Source organism: Leopardus geoffroyi, chromosome C1 (assembly GCF_018350155.1).
Source record: "Leopardus geoffroyi isolate Oge1 chromosome C1, O.geoffroyi_Oge1_pat1.0, whole genome shotgun sequence".
NCBI classification, from domain to species: domain Eukaryota; kingdom Metazoa; phylum Chordata; class Mammalia; order Carnivora; family Felidae; genus Leopardus; species Leopardus geoffroyi.
The window spans coordinates 45,973,997-45,997,195 of NC_059328.1; the positions used below are offsets into that span (position 1 = coordinate 45,973,997).

Genomic DNA, 23,199 nt, shown 5'->3' on the forward strand with positions numbered 1-23,199 from the left:
CAACTATCTGAAAAATACTGTATGGTAATCTGCTTGAAAAACATGTAAGATTTCAATTTGCCTTCTACAAACTTTAAAGAGATTTGCTTTTATTAGTTAAAATGTTTTTCTTTTGTTTCTTCAATTGCATGGGTATGGATACTTATTGTAGGAAATTTGTAAAGTACAGGAAGTTTGAAGAAGGTGAAAAAAGAATAATCCCTACTCTTTTGTCCCCAAAGAAGCACTTCTTAGGAATTTGTTATTATATATCCATTTTTTTTCTCTTCCTATTCTTTCAAAAGTTTTGAAGATGTACAGGAGAGGGCCTGGTCAAGAGAAAGCTCTGTCCTCTTGGAAGAGCATTTCAGAGGTTCTCAAAAGGAGGAAGGGAAGGTCTTGTTGGGGCAGGCATACAGGTTGCTGGAGGCCGGGCCCCTACGTGAAGTTGAGTGTGCCAATGTCAGCCTCCTTTAAGGTCAAGTACCTTTGGATGCTGTTGTCTTTATCTGTGTATATAAAATTAAAAAGTCCATCTTTCTATTGAAGTTTTATGCTAGGTTAGGGTTTGTAGGAGACAGATGGCATCTGCTTTGATAGCACTGAAGTATTACAGTGTTGACCTTAATAAACCTCATAGATAAATAATGAGATACTTGGTTTGAATGCTGTGACTTAAAGAATGGGAGAAATGTGGCTGAAATTAGTGAGATAGATACATAACATTAATTATGGATAGAAGCAGTTATTCTTCCTAAAAACATATTCCATATCAATAAATAGTAATTAGGTAGTAGTTTATATTTTAAAAACACAAAATATTCAATTTACCTAGAACATCCCAGCCATTCTTTCAAGTCTTAAGATTTGAATGTCAAAACCATATTTTTGTTTCTAACATCCTCCACCTACAGAAAACACCAGGTATCAAAATAATATGTACACAGTATTGCACATTAAGGATTTTAGGACACATTTATATTATTGTATTAATATGACAGCCTGATAACACTGTGAAGTAGACAGGTTGAGTGTTATCAGCCTTTTTAAAATTTATTTCTGAGAGCGGGAGACAGAGTAGCCCTGTTTTACTGAGGAAAGTGAGGCTCAGAGCTGAGCTACTGAATCAAAACAAGTGACTGTGTGATGAGGTGGCAAGATGGGTACATGATTTCTGACTCTTCTGCACAGGATTGTTGGAGGAGAGGTCTCTGCTCAGCCTCTCTCTCACTCACTCACTCAACCTCCTTGTCCACAGGCCATACGTAGCCTCATCTTCTACAATGCCCACGGCAATAGGTCTTTTCCCTGGGGTGTGCGAGAGGGTTGTGCTGGCCTCTCATGGAGTAGCTGTAATTCAGGGGGGTCCAAGCAGCAATGTATTCCCAGTCTATGGATGGAGCCCTTTATTTCTGCTGTGTTATTCCTTATCTCTGTGTTAAGGGTCTCACTGATACCTTCCAGTCTTCTCTCAAGTCCCGTGAGTATGCTTCATCAGGCATGTGACTTGTCTCTATTTTGGTTAGGTTGCCAGCTGTGGCTCGTCTTGGTTCTTTCATTTGGGAAAAATTCTTGCGACGTCTCCTGGTCTTCAGCCTAATAGCTTTGTGAAGAAGGGGGCCTCTCGTGCCCTTCCAGGAGGGTCACTGCTGTGTACTATGTGTGCCCAGGCTGCTTTATCCTTCAGGCCAGTAGTCTGCAGAGGCTCTTTGCCTGTTGCGGGCAATGTCCCAGGCCAGAATGCGGTGCGTTTTAACTAAGTCTTCTGCCACTGGAACCGAGGCCACACAAAACTCCCAGGTTGGAATGGGCTGGAGACATGGTGTCGCCAGGGGTTTGGGCCCGTCTCCTGGGGGAGGGAGCCGGCCGCACGGCCCGAAGCAAGCTGACTGGGAAAGTAGTTCTTCTAGAACATGGGGAGGTGGGGCTCGGTGTTGTCAGCAAGTGAGGTAGTGAGTGTGGCACTGTGCTAATTCCTGCAGGTGGCCCTACCCACTGTAGCGACCGCAATCCATTTGTCTCTGGCCCTTCCCACCTTCTTTGTCGTGGCCTCTTCTCCACCTTCAGTTGGGGAGTTTGTTTTGCCAGTCTTCAGATTGATTTCTGGGGTATTTAGGATGATTTGATAGTTACCTAGTTGCCTTCATGGAGGAGGTAAGCCTAGAGTATTCCTACCCGGCTGCCACATTCCCCTTTCCTCTAATGGATACTTTTTATGCTTGGCCTTTATTGGTGAGTGCCATTTGGAACATGAGAAAGAAGATAAAAGAACCTAGAAGCTTAAAAAAATAGTTTCACAGTATAAAGAATTAGGTCATGAGACAAATTCCATTACACCCTTGAAGACTAGACTCAGCCTGTCTAAACAGTCGAGCAGAATTGTTCGGCTGTTCAGGGCTGAAGAAGCCACTTAAAACAGCTGTATGCCTATGTACAATTTATCTCATGGACAGGCAGTACACATCATGTAAAAACAAAGAAAGTGGAACTGTAAATAACATTAATTCTATTTGAATAGGTATTTAGGCATAGAATTATTTTTCTTACTTGGATGGCAGGATGTTTTAAACTGACAGCATATATATATATAAAATTGTGTTAATTTAGGCTCTTCCTTTAGGAATAAATTGCTTTTTAGCATTCTGTTCCCAAAGGAAGCCAATATTGAATAGCATTTGTCTGATTTTGGTTTTCTGATAAAGCAGAAGGACACTTACTTTTACCTTGATTTTTTTTTTTTCTAAAGACTGAGCCATAATTACATTCAAGATTATACCTTAAATCTGAGTATTTAAAAGATCTTGGTTACATTATTTATTTTTCAGAATTACATGCAATTTAAATGCACAACATCTTCTAGAAATTATAAACACTCGTATACTAATATTAGAAGCAAACTAACCATCTGCACAACTGCCTAGGTGCCATAAGGCATGATTTCTAACTTTGGCTATGGCTCATTAAATAAGTGCTCAAATGCTAACACACACAGTTTCACATTCTCTTGAGCCAGCAGTGAAATAGATACGGAAATAGACATTGAAAGATAACCATTTAGGAGTAAAACCAACATCTAAATATGGAGGATTTGTTTTTCTCTTCTCCAGTTCCACAGATCCCACCATCCCAATTGACCTGTGAACTGGAACAGGTGAGGCAGACCTAAGGTCTCAGATTAGTCCTTCCTAGTGGAGCCCCTGCCCCTGGAGCTTCATCTTCCTAAGGCGACCAACCTTGATGCCTGAGAAAACAGAAAGGTAGAGGCCCGTGGAGTAGTGAGTGGTAGATTTCTTACCCAGTTTGCAAGAGACTATTATTGCGTTTCCTGTTACCAGACTTCTATACAGAGCATAAAAATACCAAAGTAATCCTTACAGCTTTTCCGGAATTTAAAGAAATTGGGTAGTCTTTCCTTGAGACTGACACACACAACAGTGTCTTATATTTAGGATTCATGATTTGTAATATAAAATCAAACCACTTACTTGAAATCTAGATGTTCAACTAGTACATATCCATCTATAGAAACAAAAATCACTATTACTAGTCTCAAAGGTATAGAATGCTTTCAGATTTTTCTTAAACAGTGACTGAAATTTTATGGGTGATAAGCCAGTAACTTACATTTGCCTTTAGAATTGCGACAAATCACTAGATTTTCTTCAGTGGTGTCAATGACTTGCAGTTCTTCTCCAGGGGTTATTGGCAAATCAAACATTCCATTTCTTGAATTCCTGGAACATGCCACTGCTGTGTTGATGACAGTAATCTCTTTATCATACTGAAACAAGAAATTACTAGTCAGACTATGTGTGCATAGTTTTTATTCTAACAAAATTGATGGAGGACATCATAGGTCTCTAACATGGGTGTAAAGAAATAGGTATGTTAACCATTCCAGTAATAAAGTTACCCCCAAACTCAGGAATGGAGAAGTTTAAAAAATAAGAGGGAAAGAGAAAAATCTGTGTAGCGCTTTAGAGTTTATAATGTTCTTACATACCTAGCTTTGCTAGGTGGCACTCTTTCTACCCTTCCTCTCTGGGCTTATGTATAAAGTAAAGTAGAAGAAATGGGGGCTAATTCCCACTCTCCTTCTGTGGTCCAAAGACAGGCGTTTGTGAAACAAACTAAGGAGGAATTCAATGTCTGACCTTAAGGTGTGTGATAAACTAGCCAGCCTATACATTTATAGGTGCTTCACCAAATTAGAGTGGCCGGACAGCTCCCTCTGCTCAGGACAGTCTATACCTAATATCTCTACACATACTTACCTCCCACTCCCAGAAATGTAAATTTGGATGATAAATGATGGGATCTGATTCACAAGATAGATTTTGCTTTTGTCCAACAAAGTAATGGTTTCCTCCCTGATTTCTAGGCCATTGTTCACTATGAATACAGTGATTTCTTAACATGAAAATCTGATCAGGTCACTTTCCTTTCTGTCAAGTTCTAAAGATTCTTCATTACTTGCACACTAAGATCCACATTTCTCAGCTTGATATTCAGGGTCCTTTGCAGACTGTCATTTCTCATGCTTCCATTTCTGCCCTGTTAATGAAGCCACATCAAGCTATAGGATGGTCCTGAATATACCATGTACCTTTTATATTTCCAGGCCGTTGCTCATGGGGTTTTCATACCTGCAGTATCTTTTTCTCTTAACATGGAGACTTTCACAACTGCCATGTGTAATTTTGTTTAACTGCACCACTTTGTATGTGCTCCTGTTACAGCATTTAATAAACATATTGTCTTATAAAATGGAAGACAGTTTTATTCATCCTTTGTACCCTCAGTCTATAGTACCAATGAGGCACTAATCTTACATGATTTTAGCTGAATAAAAATGACTGAAATGGCATAGTTTTTCTAATGATAAAAGAAAACCCACCACAGGTAATAAGAAGGAATAGAATCATACACACGGGACAATGGGAATTTCTGTCCCATATGAGACAGTCACAAATATAGTTAGAAAAGTACTAGACGGAATGTAGGGTCTTTCCAAAAATTGTTACTTGCTAGAAACCATCGTTTTTCACCTAAACTACTAACATCACAGTTGCAGTAAATAATTTCATATCAGTTTCTAGACATAATAACTCTAATCAGCTTTGGTCCACAGCAGGAGTTACTGGGGCACCTGGGTGGCTCAGTCAGTTGAGCATCCCAACTCTTGATTTTGCTTCACCTCATGGGATTGAGCCCTGGGTCAGGCTCCACACTGAGGGTGCAGTCTGCTCAAGACTCTCTCTTCCCCACTCTGCCCCTCTTTCCCACTTGTGCACACTCTATTAAAAAAGCAGGAGTTATGAATGATTACGAGGGAGTCATGTATATTCCTTTTATCCAGTCCAAAAACATTTTTGGACATTTATAAAGGTAATTTTATTCTGTTCCACACATGGATATAAAGATAACTCTGTCCTCTAAGAGCTCATCGGTTAATTGGTGAACACATAATTGCAATAATGTAATAAGCTCAAATACAGAGGTATATAGAGGAAGAGTAATTTCCTTAATGAGCAAGTGTGGGTCGGTCTTCCTGGAGGAGAGAAGATGAGTTAACTGGAGGTTGATAAATGAGTAAGAGCTAGTCAGATGGCGAAAAGTAACAAGAATGTACCAGACAGTTGGAATGGAACAAGCAAATGCCTAGAGGAAGGGAACAGTAGGACAGGTGATTGAGGACAGAACTATGCATAGTTTGTTGCCAAAGCATGAAGTACGAGGTAAATAAAGAATGGCAGGAAATAAAACCAGAAAGACAAGCAAAGGTATGACATGAAGAGCTTTCTATGCCATGTTAAGAAGCCTCACCTTTATCCATTTGGTAATGGGGATTAGTAGTGACTTGGACAAGTTTTATGAGCAGGATGCACACATTCTCAATCCAAGATCTGGGACCTGGGAGGCTATTCATATTTCTTAAATTAAAAAAATCTCCTGGTGACAGTATATGAAATCAGAAGGGAGAACCGTTTGAACCTTGGAATTCAGGAAATCCTCCATGGATTCTTAATGACAGAAAAAGTCAAGGAGCCTTAGATACTGCTTCCTTCATTCACTCATTCAGCTATTTGTTTATCTAATCATTCAGTCATTCAGTGAACGCTGTATCCAGGTATGTGAGGACCTGGGAAGCAAGGAATGAGACAAAATCTCTCCTTCAGTGAGGACTCTAGTTCAGAATACACACACATACACAGGCTGTTAGGCAGAGTGGGTAACATGTGAACAGAGCCTTAAAGAATAACTCAGGAGTTTTTCCAGGAGGCTAGCATGTACAAAGGCATGATCATATAGAAATGCATCAGGAAATAGCAGTATCAGTAGTGGATCGTATCTACCCCAGAGGCAGAGGTGCAAAACTCTTGTAGACTCTTTAACAATATTAAAGGCTAGGAATTTCTACTTTAAATTAATATTTACCTTCAGAGGAGAACATACCTCAAATTGTTCTCTAAAACGTTTTTCTTCTTTTTCCATTCTGATCTTTTCTAAGTTTTGCTTCTTAGTTCTAAAGAAATTTCTAGGAGATTAAGGGGCAAGAAATACGCAGAGTTGAATGTACCATAATAAAACACTTAAGTTTCCAAATCTATAAATTCATTCTACTTCAGGATAAATTCAGGTATAATTTGGTGTGTATATGTATACTTTTATATAAAATCATATAATCCCATATATCTAGGTGTGTATAGGAATATATATATATATGTTTCCACTTAGAGCAGGGTGTCAGAACAACTGAGCAGGTTGAGTAATACCAGTTGCTTTTTCCTGTAATTAAAAAGTTGTGGTTTCTTTTTGGATACCAAGATAATTTGGAATACAATAAAATTGGTTAAACAAAAAACTTTTCTAAATCAGACTTCAAAGTATAATTAACTTGTTTACAAAAATCATAAATCTATGTGTTTCAATCAGAGAACTGTCCTGTTTGCAGAATGGTTCTGGAGAAGAACTGAATTAAGAAAATAAAGCAAGTTGCCACAAAATAGGTGCAAAATTGTCAGCACATAAAAGGGGATAGATACAGCAGACTGAATACCCTCTTAACTCCTCCCATTTCCTCCTTCCTGTTCTTCATGTGGGGATTGGTGCTTTTTTACCAGTTTAATATATTGACAGAAGGAAAAAAGGCAGGTCATACTAGTTTTATTCAGGAGTGTCTCCTGCATCTGTTTCATTCTGTCCCAAGACTACAGCCACTGACACATTTCATTTCTTGCCTGAGATACCATCTTTTTTTTGCCTTTCCTTTCTCAAATCCATCTGCATACTGATCTCTAAAGTCATCTTTCTAAAATGTAATTGATCATGTCATCTTTTGCTTAAAATCTTTCATCTGTCTCTACTGCCCATAAGATAAAGGCAAATTCCTTAGGGTGGTACACAGGGCATTTTCTAATCTGGCCCCAATCTACCTTTTCCACACACACACACACACACACACACACACACACACACACACCCATACACAAACTCTACATCTTGGAACATCTTAGAAGGTGGGCTATTTCTATACCTTTATAGCATGGCTTTATATCTTTCCCCAACTTCTCTGAAAACTTGTCATCATCGATTCAGAAAGAGATAATAAAATAGAGAATAATAAAAGGGTTGAACTAATATAGAAAACATTTCTTGTTGGTAGAGTAAGTTACGACAGAAATCACTTTAAAACGAACAAAAAGGACATAGAAATTGATACATCAATCAATAAGAATATGGTAGCCCTAATAACTGCAATGTAAAATTTACTCAGTTGAAAATAAAAGTAAACTATAATATCAGCTTGTTGTAAGAACTTAATAAGCACTAGAAAATTGTTTCCTGAAAAGACTTATGTGTACATTAAAATACTAAACTTTTGCGGGGGGGTGGGGGGGGGTGGGGGGGGGGTGGGGGAGGGGGCAGGAGATGTCAACAATTTCACTGATACTTTCTCTCGTGGAATTCTGTTTTACTATGCTAAGTAAAAGTATGAAGTTTAGGTGGAGAGATGCTTTTCTAGTCTCTGAATACATCTTTTGAACTTGGGAAAAGTTACATCAGCCTAAACCCAAAGATGGCCATTTTATGCCATCCTCTGAGTTTAAATTTGATATAGACAGATGTCTGCTTCCTTTTGGGGTTCCCTTATAGTACTGTTCGAGACAGGTTTCCTAGAGCAGACAAATCACACAGTGTTCCCAGCTCAATGACTGTTTTAATAGATGTCTTGGGGAAAGTGCCCTATCCTAACAATTGAGAAGACCAGAGCACAGATCATATAGTAACCATCCGGGACAGTAAAAACATCACCTCCTTCATAGCCAACTCTGGGAACTCGAATCACATGAATGAAGGTTAGATCTTGAGTTGCAATATACTTTTTAAATTATAACACTAATGTAGTCATAGCTAGAATTGTGTTCCAGGGAAATTAATCTGGTTATGTGATCACAGTTTCTCAAAGTTTAAGTTCTAATTGGTGTATTATTAATTTAAGTTCCATCTATAGAGGAAAAGTTCTTACAGCCTAAAAGAAGATGAAGGTTTTTCCTCATTTGATAAAGGCTAGCTTGAAAGTTTTCCTTACTCCCTATCCACCAAAAGTATGGACAACGATGATGAAGATAAATGTGTGTGGCACTTTACGTTTTTATATTCTTTGTCTCTTTTAATCCTCTCAACTATACTATGATGTAGGTGCTATTATTCTCACATGACGGATGTGGAATGTGAAAATCAAATTTAATGACTTGCCTAAGGTCACACAACTAGTAACAGGTGTAAATTTCAGCAGATAAGCTATAATGTAAATGCACCTGTGTACCTACCTTTCAGATTCTTCAACACCTTTTTTCTCTTTCTTTTCCTTTGCCATGAAAAACCTGGGCTTCCAAGTTTTTAGTTTATCTTCATTTCTGAGGAGAAAAATATTTTGAGCAAGTAGATAAAGACTGAACTAAACATTTATGGAAATGTCAGCATTTTCTGGACAATTATGTTTTACAAAAAAATTAAAATATCATCTAGAAGTATATTTGGATAATCTGTGTCAAGGCCAGATTGTGAATATCTTAAGCTTTGAAAGCCATATCATCTCTATGGTAACTACTAAACTCTGCTGTTGTAACTGTATTTACAAAAACAAGTGGCCAGCTATTTTGGCCCACAGGCCATAGTTTGCTGACCTCTGATGTGTGGTGATCCAAATTTGAAACCAGAAGCAAGAGATCAACCTGCTTATAATCACATTTCCCTTCCTGGGCTTCAGTTTCCTTGCCTCTAAAACGCAAATAATATTAATCATTACCATGAGATGAGACAAATCTAACTAGTGTTTAACATTAGTAGCAAAGGATGCGGGGAAGAGCCGGGGAAGATGGTGGAGTAGGAAGACCCTAAGCTTACCTGGTCCCATGGATACAACTAGGTAACACCCACATCAGTGTAAAAAATCCAGAAAATAATCTGGAGACTGGCAGAACAGATTTTGTACAGCTAAATGTAGAGAAGAGGCCATATGGAAGAGGCTCAGAAGGGCAGAGTCACTGTAGGAAGCTAAACAGACCCACCCTCAAGACTGTACAGAGGAAGGAGGGAGGGATGCTGTGGGCAAGGAGAAAGGAAAGAACAGACACCCCAGGCATGGGGAAGATGAACCCCACCCCCCAATAACATTTAGCTTTCAAAACTAGAGAGGCCAAATTTCATGAGTTCTTACATTCAGTTGGGCTTAACACCTGTAAGTTTAAAAATCAGTGCAATCAAAAAAAAAAAAACCAAAAAACCGTGCCATCAACTCTGGGAGAGCAAAGAGGGCTAGAAAAAGCAGTGTCCTTTTCTTTAAAGAGACAGCACAACAAATGGTTCCAAGGGGATACACCATAGAAGCAACAGTTTAAAAAACACCTGGGGCATAAGGGAAGGATAGTTGTTTACTAATCTCAGAACATGTGCTAGAAGGACAGGGATCTTCTCCAGGAAGAAAGGAGTAGGTGGGCACCATTTCCTCTCCTACCCCCAAGCTTGACACCTATGGGAACCAATGCAGTGAACACTCTCCACCTAGCTTGCTAACACCAATCGCCTTGCCCCCATGCACTTCTGTGGATCTGCCCCTTCCAACCCAGCCTGCGAAGTTGCAGGTCCCCTCTCAGAGGGTGGACCTTGTTGGCAACACACCCACCCCTGCCTCTTCCTGTTGACTTCTTCAGCACTTGACTGGAGCTTGTCCAAAGCAGTGCCACAAGCCTGGTAGTGTGCAAGCAGACTCAACAGGGGCCAGCACACTGCAAACTGCTCCAGGAGAGGGGAAGATAATCATACAGACCAGTCAGACTGTGGCCCCAGCAGCAGGCTGGGGGCAGACATCTGGTATGATTACAGGCCCTGCCCACCAACAAGCTTCTCAGGACAACACAGGGGAACTGTCCTGCAGTTCAGTGCTATTGCATCTCTAGCAAATGCCTGGTCTGAGTCAACTCAAACCCAAGGAAGCCCCAGTCTGGCCTAAAAACACAGGGACCAAATCTTGCCTACAACAGGTAGAGAGCCATTGCAGATGACTGGACTTGAGCCAAATGCACCTCAGCCATAGCAGCAAGGCTCATGCAACACACAAAGGAGAGACCCCAGCTGCACCAAGTTCTGGTGAACAGGGGACAATATCTTGCAGGGCACTGTAGGACCTTTTCTTAATAAGCCCACTACTTTCAAAAGCAGGAGGTGTACGTGACTTTTTAACACATAGAAACAGACATGAAGAGTTAGACAAAATGAGGAGACAAGAATGTGTCCCAAATGAAAAAAACACGATAAAACCAGTAGCAGATATAAGCAAAATGGAAATAAGTAATATGCTTGATAGAGAATTTAAAGTAATGGTCATAAGGATACTGACTTGAGAAAAGAGTGGAGAACCCCAGTGAGACCCTCAACAAAGAGACAAAACATAAAAATGAACCAGTCAGAGATGAAGAACTCAATAACTGAAGTTAAAAATATATTAGATGGAATAAAGGGTAGGTTAGAGGAAGCAGAATAACTGATCAGAGACCTGGAGAACAAAGTAATGTGAAGCAAGATGAATGGTGGGGCGTGGGGGGAGAATGAAGAGACTTAGGGAACTTAGCAACAGCATCAGGTGCATTAACATTCATTTTATCAGGATCCCAGAAGGAGAAGACAAAGAAGAGGGGGCAGAAATTTATTTGATAAAATAATAGCTGAAAGTTTCCAGAAGGTAGGGAAAGAAACACATTAAGATCCAGGAAGCACAGAAAGTTCCCAACCAAATCAAACCAAGGAGGTCCACACCAAGACACATAGTGATTAAAATGGCAAAAGAGTGATAAGGAGAGAATTTTAAAAGCAGCAAAAGAAAACAGTTACATGCAAGGGAAACTCCATTAAGCTATCAGCTGATTTTTTTTAGCAGAAACTGCAGGCCAGAAAGGAGTGAGATGATACATTCAAAGTGCTGAAAGAAAAAAACCCCTGCAGCCAAGAATACTACTATATCCAGCAAGGCTATCATTCAGAACAGAAGAAGAAATAAGGGATTTCCCAAATAAAAGGTAAAGGAATTCATGATCACTAAACCAACCCTGTAAGAAATATTAAAGGGGACTCTTTGAATGGAAAGGAAAGACCATAAGTAGGAGTAAAGTAGGAAGCACAAAAGTAGTAAAAATAAGTATATCTATAAAAATCAGTCAAGGGGCGCCTGGGTGGCTCAGTCGGTTAAGTGTCCGACTTCAGCTCAGGTCACGATCTCACAGTCCGTGAGTTTGAGCCCCGCATCAGGCTCTGGGCTGATGGCTCAGAGCCTGGAGCCTGCTTCCGATTCTGTGTCTCCCTCTGTCTCTGCCCCTCCCCCAATCATGCTCTGTCTCTGTCTCAAAAATAAATAAACGTTAAAAAAAAAAATTAAAAAACAAATCAGTCAAGAGATTCACAAAATAAAAGGATGTAAAATATGACACATCTATGTAAAATGAGAGGAGGGGAGTAAAGAATGGGTTCAAACTTAAGCAACCATAAATGAAGTATAGATTGCTATATGCAAAAGATGTTATATATAAACCTAAGGGTAGCCACAAGTAAAAAACCAGTAATAGATATGCAAAGAATAAAGGAAAGGAATCCAACTATATCTCTAAATAAAGCCAGCAAACTGTGGGAGAAGAGAGCAAGAGAAGAAAGGAACAGAGTAAAACAACCACAGAACAAATAATAAAATGGCAATGAATACATACTTATCAAAAATTACTTTGAATGTAAATGGACTAAGCACTTCAATCAAAAGACACAGGGTGACAGAATGGATTAAAAAAAAAAAAAAGCAAGACCCATCTATATGCTGCCAGCAAGAGACTCATGTTAGACCTAAAGACACCTGCAGATTGATAGTGAAGTGATAGAAAAGGATTTATCATGCAAATGGAAGTGAAAAGAAAGCCAGGGTAGCAATGCTTATATCAGACAAAATACACTTTAAAATAAAGACTGTAACAAGAGACAAAGGATGCTGTATAATCATAAAGGGAACAATCCAACAAGAAGATATAATAATTGTAAATATTTATGCACCCAACATGGAAGCACCCAAATACATAGAGCAGATAATAACAACTGACAGTAATACAACAGTAGGGGATTTTAACACCCCATTTATATCAATGGACAGATCATCTTAACAGAAGATCAACAAAGACACAGTGGCTTTGAATGACACATTGGGTCAGATATGTCTAACAGATACATTCAGAACATTCCATCCTAGAACAGAATACACATCTTTTCAAGTGCACATGGAACATTCTCCAGCACATATCACATATTAGGCCACAAAACAAGCCTCAACAAATTCAAGAAGATCAAAGTCATACAATGCACCTTTTCTAATCAAGACACTATGAAACTAGGAATCAACCACAAGAAAACATCTGGAAAGAATTCAAGTACAGGGAGGTTAAATAACATGCTAGTAAACAATGAATGGGTCAAACAAGAAATCAAAGAGGAAATGAAAAATACATGGAGAGAAATGAACATGAAAACATAATGGTCCAAAATCTTTGGGATGCAGCAAAAGCTGTTCTAAGAGGGAAGCTTATAGCAACACAGGCCTACCCAAGCAGCAAGAAAAATATCAAAAAATAACCTCATTTTACACCCAAAGGAGTTAGGAAAAGAACAAAACCCCCAAACCAGTAGAAGAAAGGCAATAAAAACATTAGACCATAAATAAACAATATAGAAAATAAAAATAATAGAAAGGATCGATGAAACCAGGAGCTGTTTCTTTGAAAAGATAAATGAAATTGATAAAAATCTTTAGACTCCTAAAAAAGGAGAGAAGACTCAAAATCAGAAATGAAAGAGCAGAAACAACAGACACTGCAGAAATACAAGAATTGTAAGAGAATATTATGAAAAATTATATGCCAACAAATTGGAAAACCTAGAAGAAATGGAAAAATTCCCAGAAACATATAACCTACCAAAACTGAATCAAGAAGAAATAGAAAATTTGAACAAATTGATTACCAGCAAAGAAACTGAATCCATAATCAAAAAACAGAAGCCCAGGACCAGAGAGCTTCACAGGTGAATTCTACCAAACTTTCAAAGAAGAGTTAATATCCATTCTTCTGAAATTATTAAAAAAAAAAAAAAAAAAACAGAAGAGTAAGGAAAGCTTCCAAATTCATTCTATGAGGCCAGCATTACCCTTATTCCAAAACCAAATAAAGACACTACAAAAAAAGAGAACTACAGGTCAGTATCTTCGATGAACATAGATGTAAAAATTCTCAACGAAATATTAGCAAACTGAATCCAACAATACATTAAAATCCATCACAATCAAGTGAGATTTACTTCTGGGATGCAAGGGTGATTCAGTATTCACAAATCAATCAACATGATATGTCACATCAACAAAAGAAAGGATAAAAATCACATGATCATTCCAATAGATGCAGAAAAAAAATCTGACAAAGTACAACATCGATGCATGCATTAACAAAGTAGGTTTAGAAAGAACATACCTCAACGTAATTAAGGCCATAAATGAAAAACCCCCAACTGACATCATCCTCAATGGTAAAAAACTGAGAACTTTACCCCTAAGACTAGGACCAAGACAAACATATCTACCCTCACTACTTTTATTTAACAGAGTGTTGGAAATCTTAGCCACAGCAATCAGAGAAGAAAAAGGAATAAAAAGTACTCAGATTGGTAAGGAAAAAGTAAAACTTTCACTATTTGTAGATGACATGATGCTATATATAGAAAACCCAAAAGACTCCACCAAAAAATGACTAGAACTGATAAATGAATTAAGATCACAGAATACAAAATCAATATACAGAAGTCTGTTACATTTCTATGCACTAATAATGAAGCAGTAGAGAGATTGAGCAATCCCATGTATAACTGCACAAAAAATAAAACAGGAATAAACTTAACCAAGGAGATGAAAGACTTGTAATCTTTGACACAAATGGAAAGCTATTCCATGCTCAATGATTGACATAACCAATATTGTTGGTTTAGAAATTTAATGCAATCCCTATCAAAATACTAACAGCAATTTTTCAAAGAACTAGAACAATCCTAAAATTTGTATGGAACCACAAAGGACCCCAAATAGCCAGAGCAATCTTGAAAAGATTAATAAAACTAGAGGTATCACAATCTCACATTCCAAAATATTCCAAAGGTATAGGAATCAAAACAATATGGTGGAGACACAAAACACACATACATCAGTGGAACAGAAAAACCAGAAGTAAAATCACAATTATATGGTCAATTAATCTTTGATACAGAAGGAAGAATATTCAATCGGAAAAAGTGTCTTCAACAAATAGTGATGGGAAAACTAGACAGCTATATGCAAAACAATGAAACTGGACCACTTTCTTATACTGCGCACAAAAATAAACTCAAAGTGGATTAAAGACCTAAGTGTGAGATGTGAAACTATAAAAATTCTAGAAGAAAGCACAGGCAGTAATTTCTCAGACATAAGCTGTATCAACAGTTTTCTGCATCTGTCTCCTGAGGCAGAGGAAATAAAAGCAAAAATAAACTATTGGGACTACATCAAAATAAAAAGCTTCTTTATGCACAGCCAAGGAAACAACAAAACTAAAAGGCAACGTACTGAACGGGAGAAGCTATTTGCAAATGACATATCTGATAATGGGTTAGTATCCAAAATATATAAAGAACTCCTACATCCCAACACCAAAAAACAAACAAAAGAACCCAAACAATCCAAATAAAAATGAGAAGAACATTTTTCCAAAGAAGACATACCGACACATGAAAAGATGCTCAACCTTACTCACCATACGGGAAATGCAAACCAAAACCACAATGAAATACCACCTCACACCTGTTGGAATAGCTAAAATAAAAAACACAAGAAACAACAAGTGTTTGTGAGGATGTGGAAAAAAGGAACCCTCATGCACTGTTGTCGGGAACGCAAACTGGTGTAGCCACTATGGCAAACGGTATAGAGATTCCTCAAAAAATTGAAAATATAATTACCACATGATCCAGTAATTCCACTACTGGGTATTTACCCAAAGAAATTAAAAACACTGATTGAAAAAAGATCACCCCTATGTTTATTGCAGCATTATTTACAACAGCCAAGATATAGAAGCAGCCCAAGTGTCCGTCAATAGATGAATGGATCAAGAAGTGGTATGTAACAACCACAACAAAAAGTGGTATAAAGAACATGTATGCATGCACGCACACACACACACAGGTATATTTCTCAGCCATAAAAAAGAATAAAATTTTTCCATTTGCAACAGCATGGATGGATTTAGAGAATATAATGCTAAGTGAAATAAGCCAGAGAAAGACAAACACCCTATGATTTTACTCAGATGTGGAATTTAAGAAACAAAATAAATGAACAAAAAAGGACAAAGCAAAAAATAGACTCTTAACTACAGAGAACTGATGGTTACCAGAGGAGAGGTGGGTGGGTGGTGCAGTGGGTGAAAGAGGTTAAGAGTAGACTTATCATGATAAGCACTGAGTAATGTATAGAATGGTTAAATCCCTATATTACACACATGAAAATAATATAATACTCTGTTAATTAAAAAAATACTGGAGATTGGGAGGTAGGTGACAGTGTAAACAAGGTTGCCCATAAATTGGTAATTTTTAAAGCTGGGTAATGGGTACATGAGGGTTCATTATAACATTCTATTTTTCTACATTTGGAATTTTCAGTAAGAAATTCTTTTTAACGAAGACCATTCAAAGAAAAAATAAAAGGATGCAGGGAGGGGAGGGTATCATAGAAGGAACTAAAACTTTCTGAGCACTGGTGTGCCTGGGTGGCTCAGTTGGTTAAGGGTCCGGCTTTGGCTCAGGTCATGGTCTCGTGGTTTGTGGGTTCGGGCCGCACGTTGGACTCTGTGCGACAGCTCGGAGCCTGGAGCCTGCTTCAGATTCTGTGTCTCCCTGTCTCTCTGCCCCTCCCCTGCTCATGCTGTCTCTGTCTCTCAAAAATAAATAAACGTTAAAAAAAATTTAAAAAAACTTTCTGAGCACCTATGTGTCAAGTTTTATGCTGTTAACCAATTTAGTTTTCACAGTGAAAATTCTGAGTATTTAAAAAATTGGAAGATGTAGAAAAGAGACAAAATAAGCATAATCTGACCTCTCAAAGACCTCTAAGTTTCCTTTAAAACATCCTTCCTAGCACTTTTAAAAATTGAATTGAGATCATACTATACATACAGTTTTGCATTCTATTTTTTAATTGTTATTATAGAGTAACACTTCTCCATGTCATTAGAAATTCTTTAGTATATATTTAGCATATATGTAACTGTCATATACTTGGCAGATTACTATATATTTCAGTATTTGGGTGGGTGGTTTTAAACATCTTTTTATAAATACTCTGAGATACACATTTTTATGCATTAAATTTTTTTGTTTCCTTTTTCACCAGAGCTTATTGCTTGAAGTCAAATTACTGGGTAAAGTAAAGGGTGTGGGCATTTTGGATACATATGGCCAAATATTCTTTCAGAGAGGTCATACCAATTTCTATCCATGCTAGCCATGTGAATACTATGGTCCACTCTGCCCCTTTGTCAACTTATTTTAGCTTTCCTAGGGATCTAGTTAGAGAGCTTAAAGAATCTGGCAGGATGAGGATTTTTTATTACCATATCATGGGTAAGAAACAAAGGCTCAGAGAAGTAAAAGGATATGCCACAGGTCTCACTGGTGCCATGTTCCAGTACCAGCGTCCTTTTCAAGATCCCCCTCTTCTTCTTTCCCTTGCTAATCCCCTAAGAGACCTTCTACTGAACAAAAGGAAATAAAAAGCAGAGGTCTGGAATACCTAGTGACAACTTAATCTAGAGCTGTTTAGACTTCTCCTCAATCTAATACCTATCTACCAAAGTATGACAAGCAAACTAGCCAAGTTTATAAGAATCCAGGTATCGGGGCACTGCATGGCTCAGTCAGTTAAGTGTCCGACTTCGGCTCAGGTCATGATCTTCCGGTTTGTGGTTTGAGCCCCGCATAGGGCTCTGTGCTGACCGCTCAGAGCCTGGAGCCTGCTTCAGATTCTGTGTCTCCCTCTCTATGCCCCTCCCCAGCTCATGCTCTTTCTCTCTCAAAAATAAACATTAAAAAAAAAAAAAAAAAAGAAAAAAGGAATTGAGGTATCATCTTCCCTCTCCCTTCTGCTACTTTCTTTCCACCAGTGTTCTATCTGCTACAAATGCCTTTAATAATTAGTTTATGTGAAGCCAAACTACAGATTTACTCTATCACATGAAGAAGGTCTTGTTCAGAATTTGACAGGGCTTATGTGGTAAACATCGTTCATGCACAAAATATTCCTTGGGTACCTACCATCATCTAAGTGCTATATTAGGACGTGGATAATAGAGATGAGGAGGATGTGGTTTCTACCAGAGGATTTCACAGTTTAACAAAATCCACGTAAGTTCTCCCCTGAAATCTCTTCTCTCCTTCATTTCTTTCACCACCCGAGAACATTTGATCATCTTTCACCTGAGCGATCATAATGACATTCTAACATATGTATTACTTCATACTTTCTCTCCAAAGCATTCTGGAGAAGGATCCCTTTACTCTTCCTGAAGTGTAGCTCTGAGTACATTGTCCTTTTGCTCAGAGTTTGGACTTCCTCATTTGGCTGTAGGGCAGAAGAGTATCCTGAAAGGGCGCTCCCAGTACAAAACTACTAGACTCAAGTGTCTTAAAAAATTGCTACACTTTACCCTTAGAGTAAGTACTGTGCACAGTACCTTAGTAGCCCCCGCCAACTAAGCTGAAACCATACAGCAGCAAGCAGTATGCAAGCACAAATGGCCAGTTTGTCCCATGGAAAATGCTAGAATCAGCACCACAGTATTTCAGGAGAGTGAACCTTAGGCCAAGGTCAAGGTAGGAGTTAAGACAGATTGTTATATTGGCATTCTAAAAAGCCAAATGCAGCTCTATGGCTATTTATTCAAGACCCAACGAATGAGAATGTGGAAAACAGAAAATTAAAGGATTAAAAATATAGTAGGGAAATCCTAACTAAAAGAAAGTTCCAGTAGATATATATCAGGCAAATTAGACGTTAAGACAGAGCATCACTAGGAGATACAACATTGTGTAGTAGTAATTCTTTACTACTGGATTGGGTTTGAATCCTGTTTCTACACTTTACTACCTCTGTGAACTTGGGCAAGTAACAACCTCTATGCCTGAGTCTCTCTTCTGAAATGTTTGTATAATAATAGTATCTACCTCATGGGATGGTGGTGAAGATTGAATGAACTAATACATAGTAAATGTATATAACAGTTACTGACCCCAGTAAGAACTACATATTATTTTTGTTATTAAGAGTATTAGGGATAGAGACATCTACCATATGAGGAAGAAACATTAGGTTCACTATATTTTTAATTTTGTAAGCAACTAACAAAAGAGCCTCAGGATACATCGAATAAAACATGACAGAACTTTAGGAAGAGATTGACAAGTCTACCATGTTTGTATGAGATTTGAAGCTGTTTCTTTCAAATATTGATGGCTCCAACATCTAAAAATTCATAAATCTACAGATTTTAACAAGAGAATGATTTGAAGAACCTAAGTGGATTGTTGTACCAAACAATTAGAGAAGGCATATTTTTCTAAAGTGCACATGGGACATTTATAGAACTTAACTGTACATTAGGCATGAATCATGTCTTAAAACATGTCAAGGCACTGATAGCAATTACTTTCTCAGGGTACTAATATCTTTTTTTAATGTTTACTTTTGAGAGGGGGAGGGAGGGGGAGGGAGGGAGAGAGAGGGAGAGGGGGAGGGGGAGGGGGGGAGAGAGAGAGAGAGAGAGAGAGAGAGAGAGAGAGAGAGAGAGAGGAGAGAGAACACAAGTTGGGGAAGGGTAGACAAAGACAGAGATTCCCAAGCAGGCTCCAAGCTGTCAGCACAGAGCCTGATGCAGGGCTGGAACTCATGAACCATGAGATCATGACCTGAGCCAAAGTTGGATGCTTAACTGACTGAGCCACACAGGTGCCCCTCTGTGTACTAATATCTTACTAACTACTTTTTCAGAGCACCAGGCTATTAAGATGGAAAGGACACTGGAATAGAGAGCATGGGCACAGACCTTCAGACATGGAAGCTTGGTATGACAAAGATGGCATTGTATATCCATGGGGAAAGGTGTAACTATTCAATTAATCATGCAGGACATTTATCCACATGTAAGAAAATTTAATTAGATTGATACTTCATTATAGTACCAACACACAAAACTCAGTTCCAGATACGTCTAAAGTTTAAATGTAAAAGGCAAAAAATTCAGCAGTTTTAGAAGAAAATATAGGAGGATATCATATGATCTTGGGATAAAGATTTCTTCTAAAGATGCCAAAGGCAACACTCAATTGCTAAATTCAAGTACATTAAAATTAAAAATTTCTGTTCATTAGAAGACTAGGAAGAATGTTGCAAAGTCAAGCTACAATGGGGGAGAAGGTCTCTGCAACATATATAACTGACAAAGGGATGATATCTAGAATGCATTAAAAAATCTATAAATAAATAAGAAAAAGACCATCAATGCAATAAGAAAACAGAATAAAAATGTATGAACCGGCCTTCGATAGAAGATATGAATGGTGAATATTAAAAGGGGTTCAACACTTAGTATTTTATACCCACAAAATTGGCAAAGTTAAGAATTCTCTCTGTGCTAAGTGTTGGTGAGAATGCGGATCAACATTCCCCTTACAAACAGCTGGGAAGAATGTAAATTGGTACAACCACTTTGGAAAATAAGTTGGCATTTTCTTATCAATTTGCATTCCCTTCGGCATTTCTCTTCCCTTCTGAGTATCTGCTAGGAAAATTCTAGGACATATTCACAGAAGACATAAGACTATTTACAGCAATAGTGTTTTTATGTACAAAAAAAAAAAAAATTAGAACCCTAAATGAATCAAGGATAAGCAGAGGAGACCTTTCTTTTCAGTCATTTAGTTGAGGGGGAGAGGACAGAAAACAAGCAGCTAGAGAGGGGGCATCGAGTTCCAGGATGGTTTCTTTCTGGTTAGATGGTTATTCTGTCTTTGAGGATAGAGGCTCCGCCAAACACTGCTCGCTATCCTCCGTGTTGCCTTGTACATAGGAGGTTATTAAATCAGGGTATGTTGCATTAAAATGAGTTTCAAGTCTCTAGATTCAAAGGCAAGAAACAGATTCCAAAGCTCCAGTGACTTCTGAATCACCTACTACCATTAGATCACGTACATTATTCACTGTTTTCCCTTCTTAGGGGAGGGACATCAGAATCTGACTTTTTATCCAGTTTCTAAGGCTCTGAAGAGGTGGCCCTCTGACCATATTTAACAAACCATCAGGAAATGGATTAGGTATCAGTAGGGATGACCAATGAGGTAAAATGACTTACCTGGATTCTTTTTCATTTATATCGACGTTATCATAGATAATAACTTCCTGAGACCTAAGTTCTAGGGTCAAGACACGAACAAAATAGTCCACTATTAGGTATGGCTCATACAAATTTCTGGGCTTTCCGAATTATCCACAATGTCCACCATTATCCTTAATACCCAATTATCCAGGTGTCTCCCCATGTCTGTTTTATCAAAATCTGATCATAGAACACAGGCTGGAAGGATCAAAGAGCAAAAAGAATCTCCATTTGGGGAGAAATTCAATTAAGAGATTAAAAAAATAGTGGCATGCCCTAGTATCTCAAATATACACATACATATTTATGTCTATTTAATTTCATGCATGTTTTCAGAAAATATGAGTTGCTGAAAGGGTCATTTTTAGAATAGCTCCCCATCATCCTGGAACTAGGCAAAGATGTTTTACTTCTAGAACAGTAAGAGGGCTTTTCCAAAATCCTGGAAAAAGACAGTTTAAGTAAAATATTCATGTTTTTTTCCTCCTTAATTTTGATTTCAAACCATTGGTAACTGCTCTTCTATAATAATCTTGCATAAAACTGAACCTTAGTGCATAATTGGACATTTTCAGTTTGGGATATTCACAATTCCTTGCTGCTTTACATAGAATCCCATGTTTAAGTGATTCACCACTTGAATGAGTTTGAGACTTTCTAGTATAATAATTTCATAATTCATATTTGATTATTCATAAATTTGGCTGCGAGTACAATGCATGTCTATTCTATGTTGGCTTTTTGGATTTTTACGTGGACCAAGGAAACTTGGGGGGGACCTATGATTTTACCAGGCTTATTTATATAACCTTCACTTGTTATTTAGTACAGCAAACTCATATTTCTGAAATACAATATACATTTGAATTGCCTAATCAGAGTGAAATCAAAGTACCACCAAACAAACAAACAAAACCAGCTTACAAACAAAAACCAGCAAACAACACATGGCCTTCTTACTGGCAGATTCAACTCACTGTACATGTATTGAGATCATACTATGGATCAGACAATGTACTAATCTGTGCATTATTTTTATAGCAAAGAATATTCCAGTAACCCATCCTTGATTCAGCTAGTCAGTGTACTGCAACTTGATCATGTCCAACTCATTAGGTCTTAATTAGGGTGATTTGGCTGTCAAATCCTATAAGAGCTGTGTGGTATAATGTAAAATGCACGAGCTTTGTAATCAGAGAAACTTGAGTACAAATCCCAGATCACTAAGGTATGGATATGGGTCCTAGAGCTTCCTAAAAAGATACTATTTTTCTGGGATTTTAAGAGGCCTGGTATATAGTAGGCACTCAAGAAACGTTATTCATCTTCCCCAACGTAAGTTATACTGTTGGATAAAATGTTGTCTTTGATCTTTATGTCTCAAACTTTCATTAACTATGCAATGAAGGAAGGATTACTACTTCTCTTTCCCTGCCTCTGAATATGCCAGTACTGAGTAGTTTTGTGCCAGTAGTAAGTGAATGTCACTTACCTAAATCAGGCAGCGAAATGGAAAATGCACTGTTGATTGACAGGAGACACAAAAGGGTTAAGGAAAAAAGCCAGGTTCAGAAAGATTAGCTGATCCATCTCAAATAACATATTGATGACTAGGTTTCTTGCTGCAAGTGCATCTAGGCAAAGATGTGAAGCAAACCTCTCCTGTAGCTTTGTTCTGATCAACTGTCCCCCTGCTTCCACACCACCATTTAAAAATGAGCTTATGTATCCCTGGGACCACCCGTAGTTCCCTCCCCTAACTAGACAACTTCAGGCTCTACCCTGTCCATTCACAAGATCCTGTTTCCACCTTCAAACCTTCCAAGATGCCCATCAAATACAGGCCTACCTTGTTTCATTGCAATTCACAGACACTGCGTTTTTGACAAATAGGTTTGTGACAACTTGCCATCAGCAAGCCTATCAACACTGTTTTCCCAAGAACATTTTCTTAATGTCTCTGGATCATATTTTGGTAATTCTCGAAGCATTTCAAGTTTTTTCATTATTATTCATTATGGTGATCCGTGATCAGTGATTAGAACTCAGTAAAGCTCAGAAGATGGTTAGCATTTTTAGCAACAGATTTTTAAATTAAGGTACGTACATTTTTTTTTCAACGTTTATTTATTATTTTTGGGACAGAGAGAGACAGAGCATGAACGGGGGAGGGGCA

At 38.1% G+C, this 23,199-nt stretch overlaps 1 protein-coding gene across 4 annotated transcripts in view; it reads right to left on the minus strand.

Annotated features, from left to right (window-relative positions):
* Nucleotides 1-2,769: 2,769 nt before the first annotated feature.
* FYB2 (FYN binding protein 2) overlaps nt 2,770-23,199 on the minus strand; it is a 128,314-nt gene continuing 107,884 nt past the window's right edge. For 3 of the 4 annotated variants that reach the window (XM_045477543.1, XM_045477542.1, XM_045477544.1), the window contains exons 14-20: nt 22,516-22,544; nt 21,000-21,060; nt 8,814-8,900; nt 6,436-6,517; nt 3,604-3,760; nt 3,465-3,498; nt 2,770-3,220 (exon numbers count right to left, since the gene is read on the minus strand). In XM_045477543.1, the coding sequence (XP_045333499.1) occupies nt 3,199-3,220; nt 3,465-3,498; nt 3,604-3,760; nt 6,436-6,517; nt 8,814-8,900; nt 21,000-21,060; nt 22,516-22,544 (472 nt within the window). In that variant the 3' untranslated portion in view covers nt 2,770-3,198. Of the gene's footprint in view, nt 3,221-3,390; nt 3,499-3,603; nt 3,761-6,435; nt 6,518-8,813; nt 8,901-20,999; nt 21,061-22,515; nt 22,545-23,199 lie in introns of those variants that run through there. The other variant, XR_006712332.1, reaches the window with a different exon arrangement.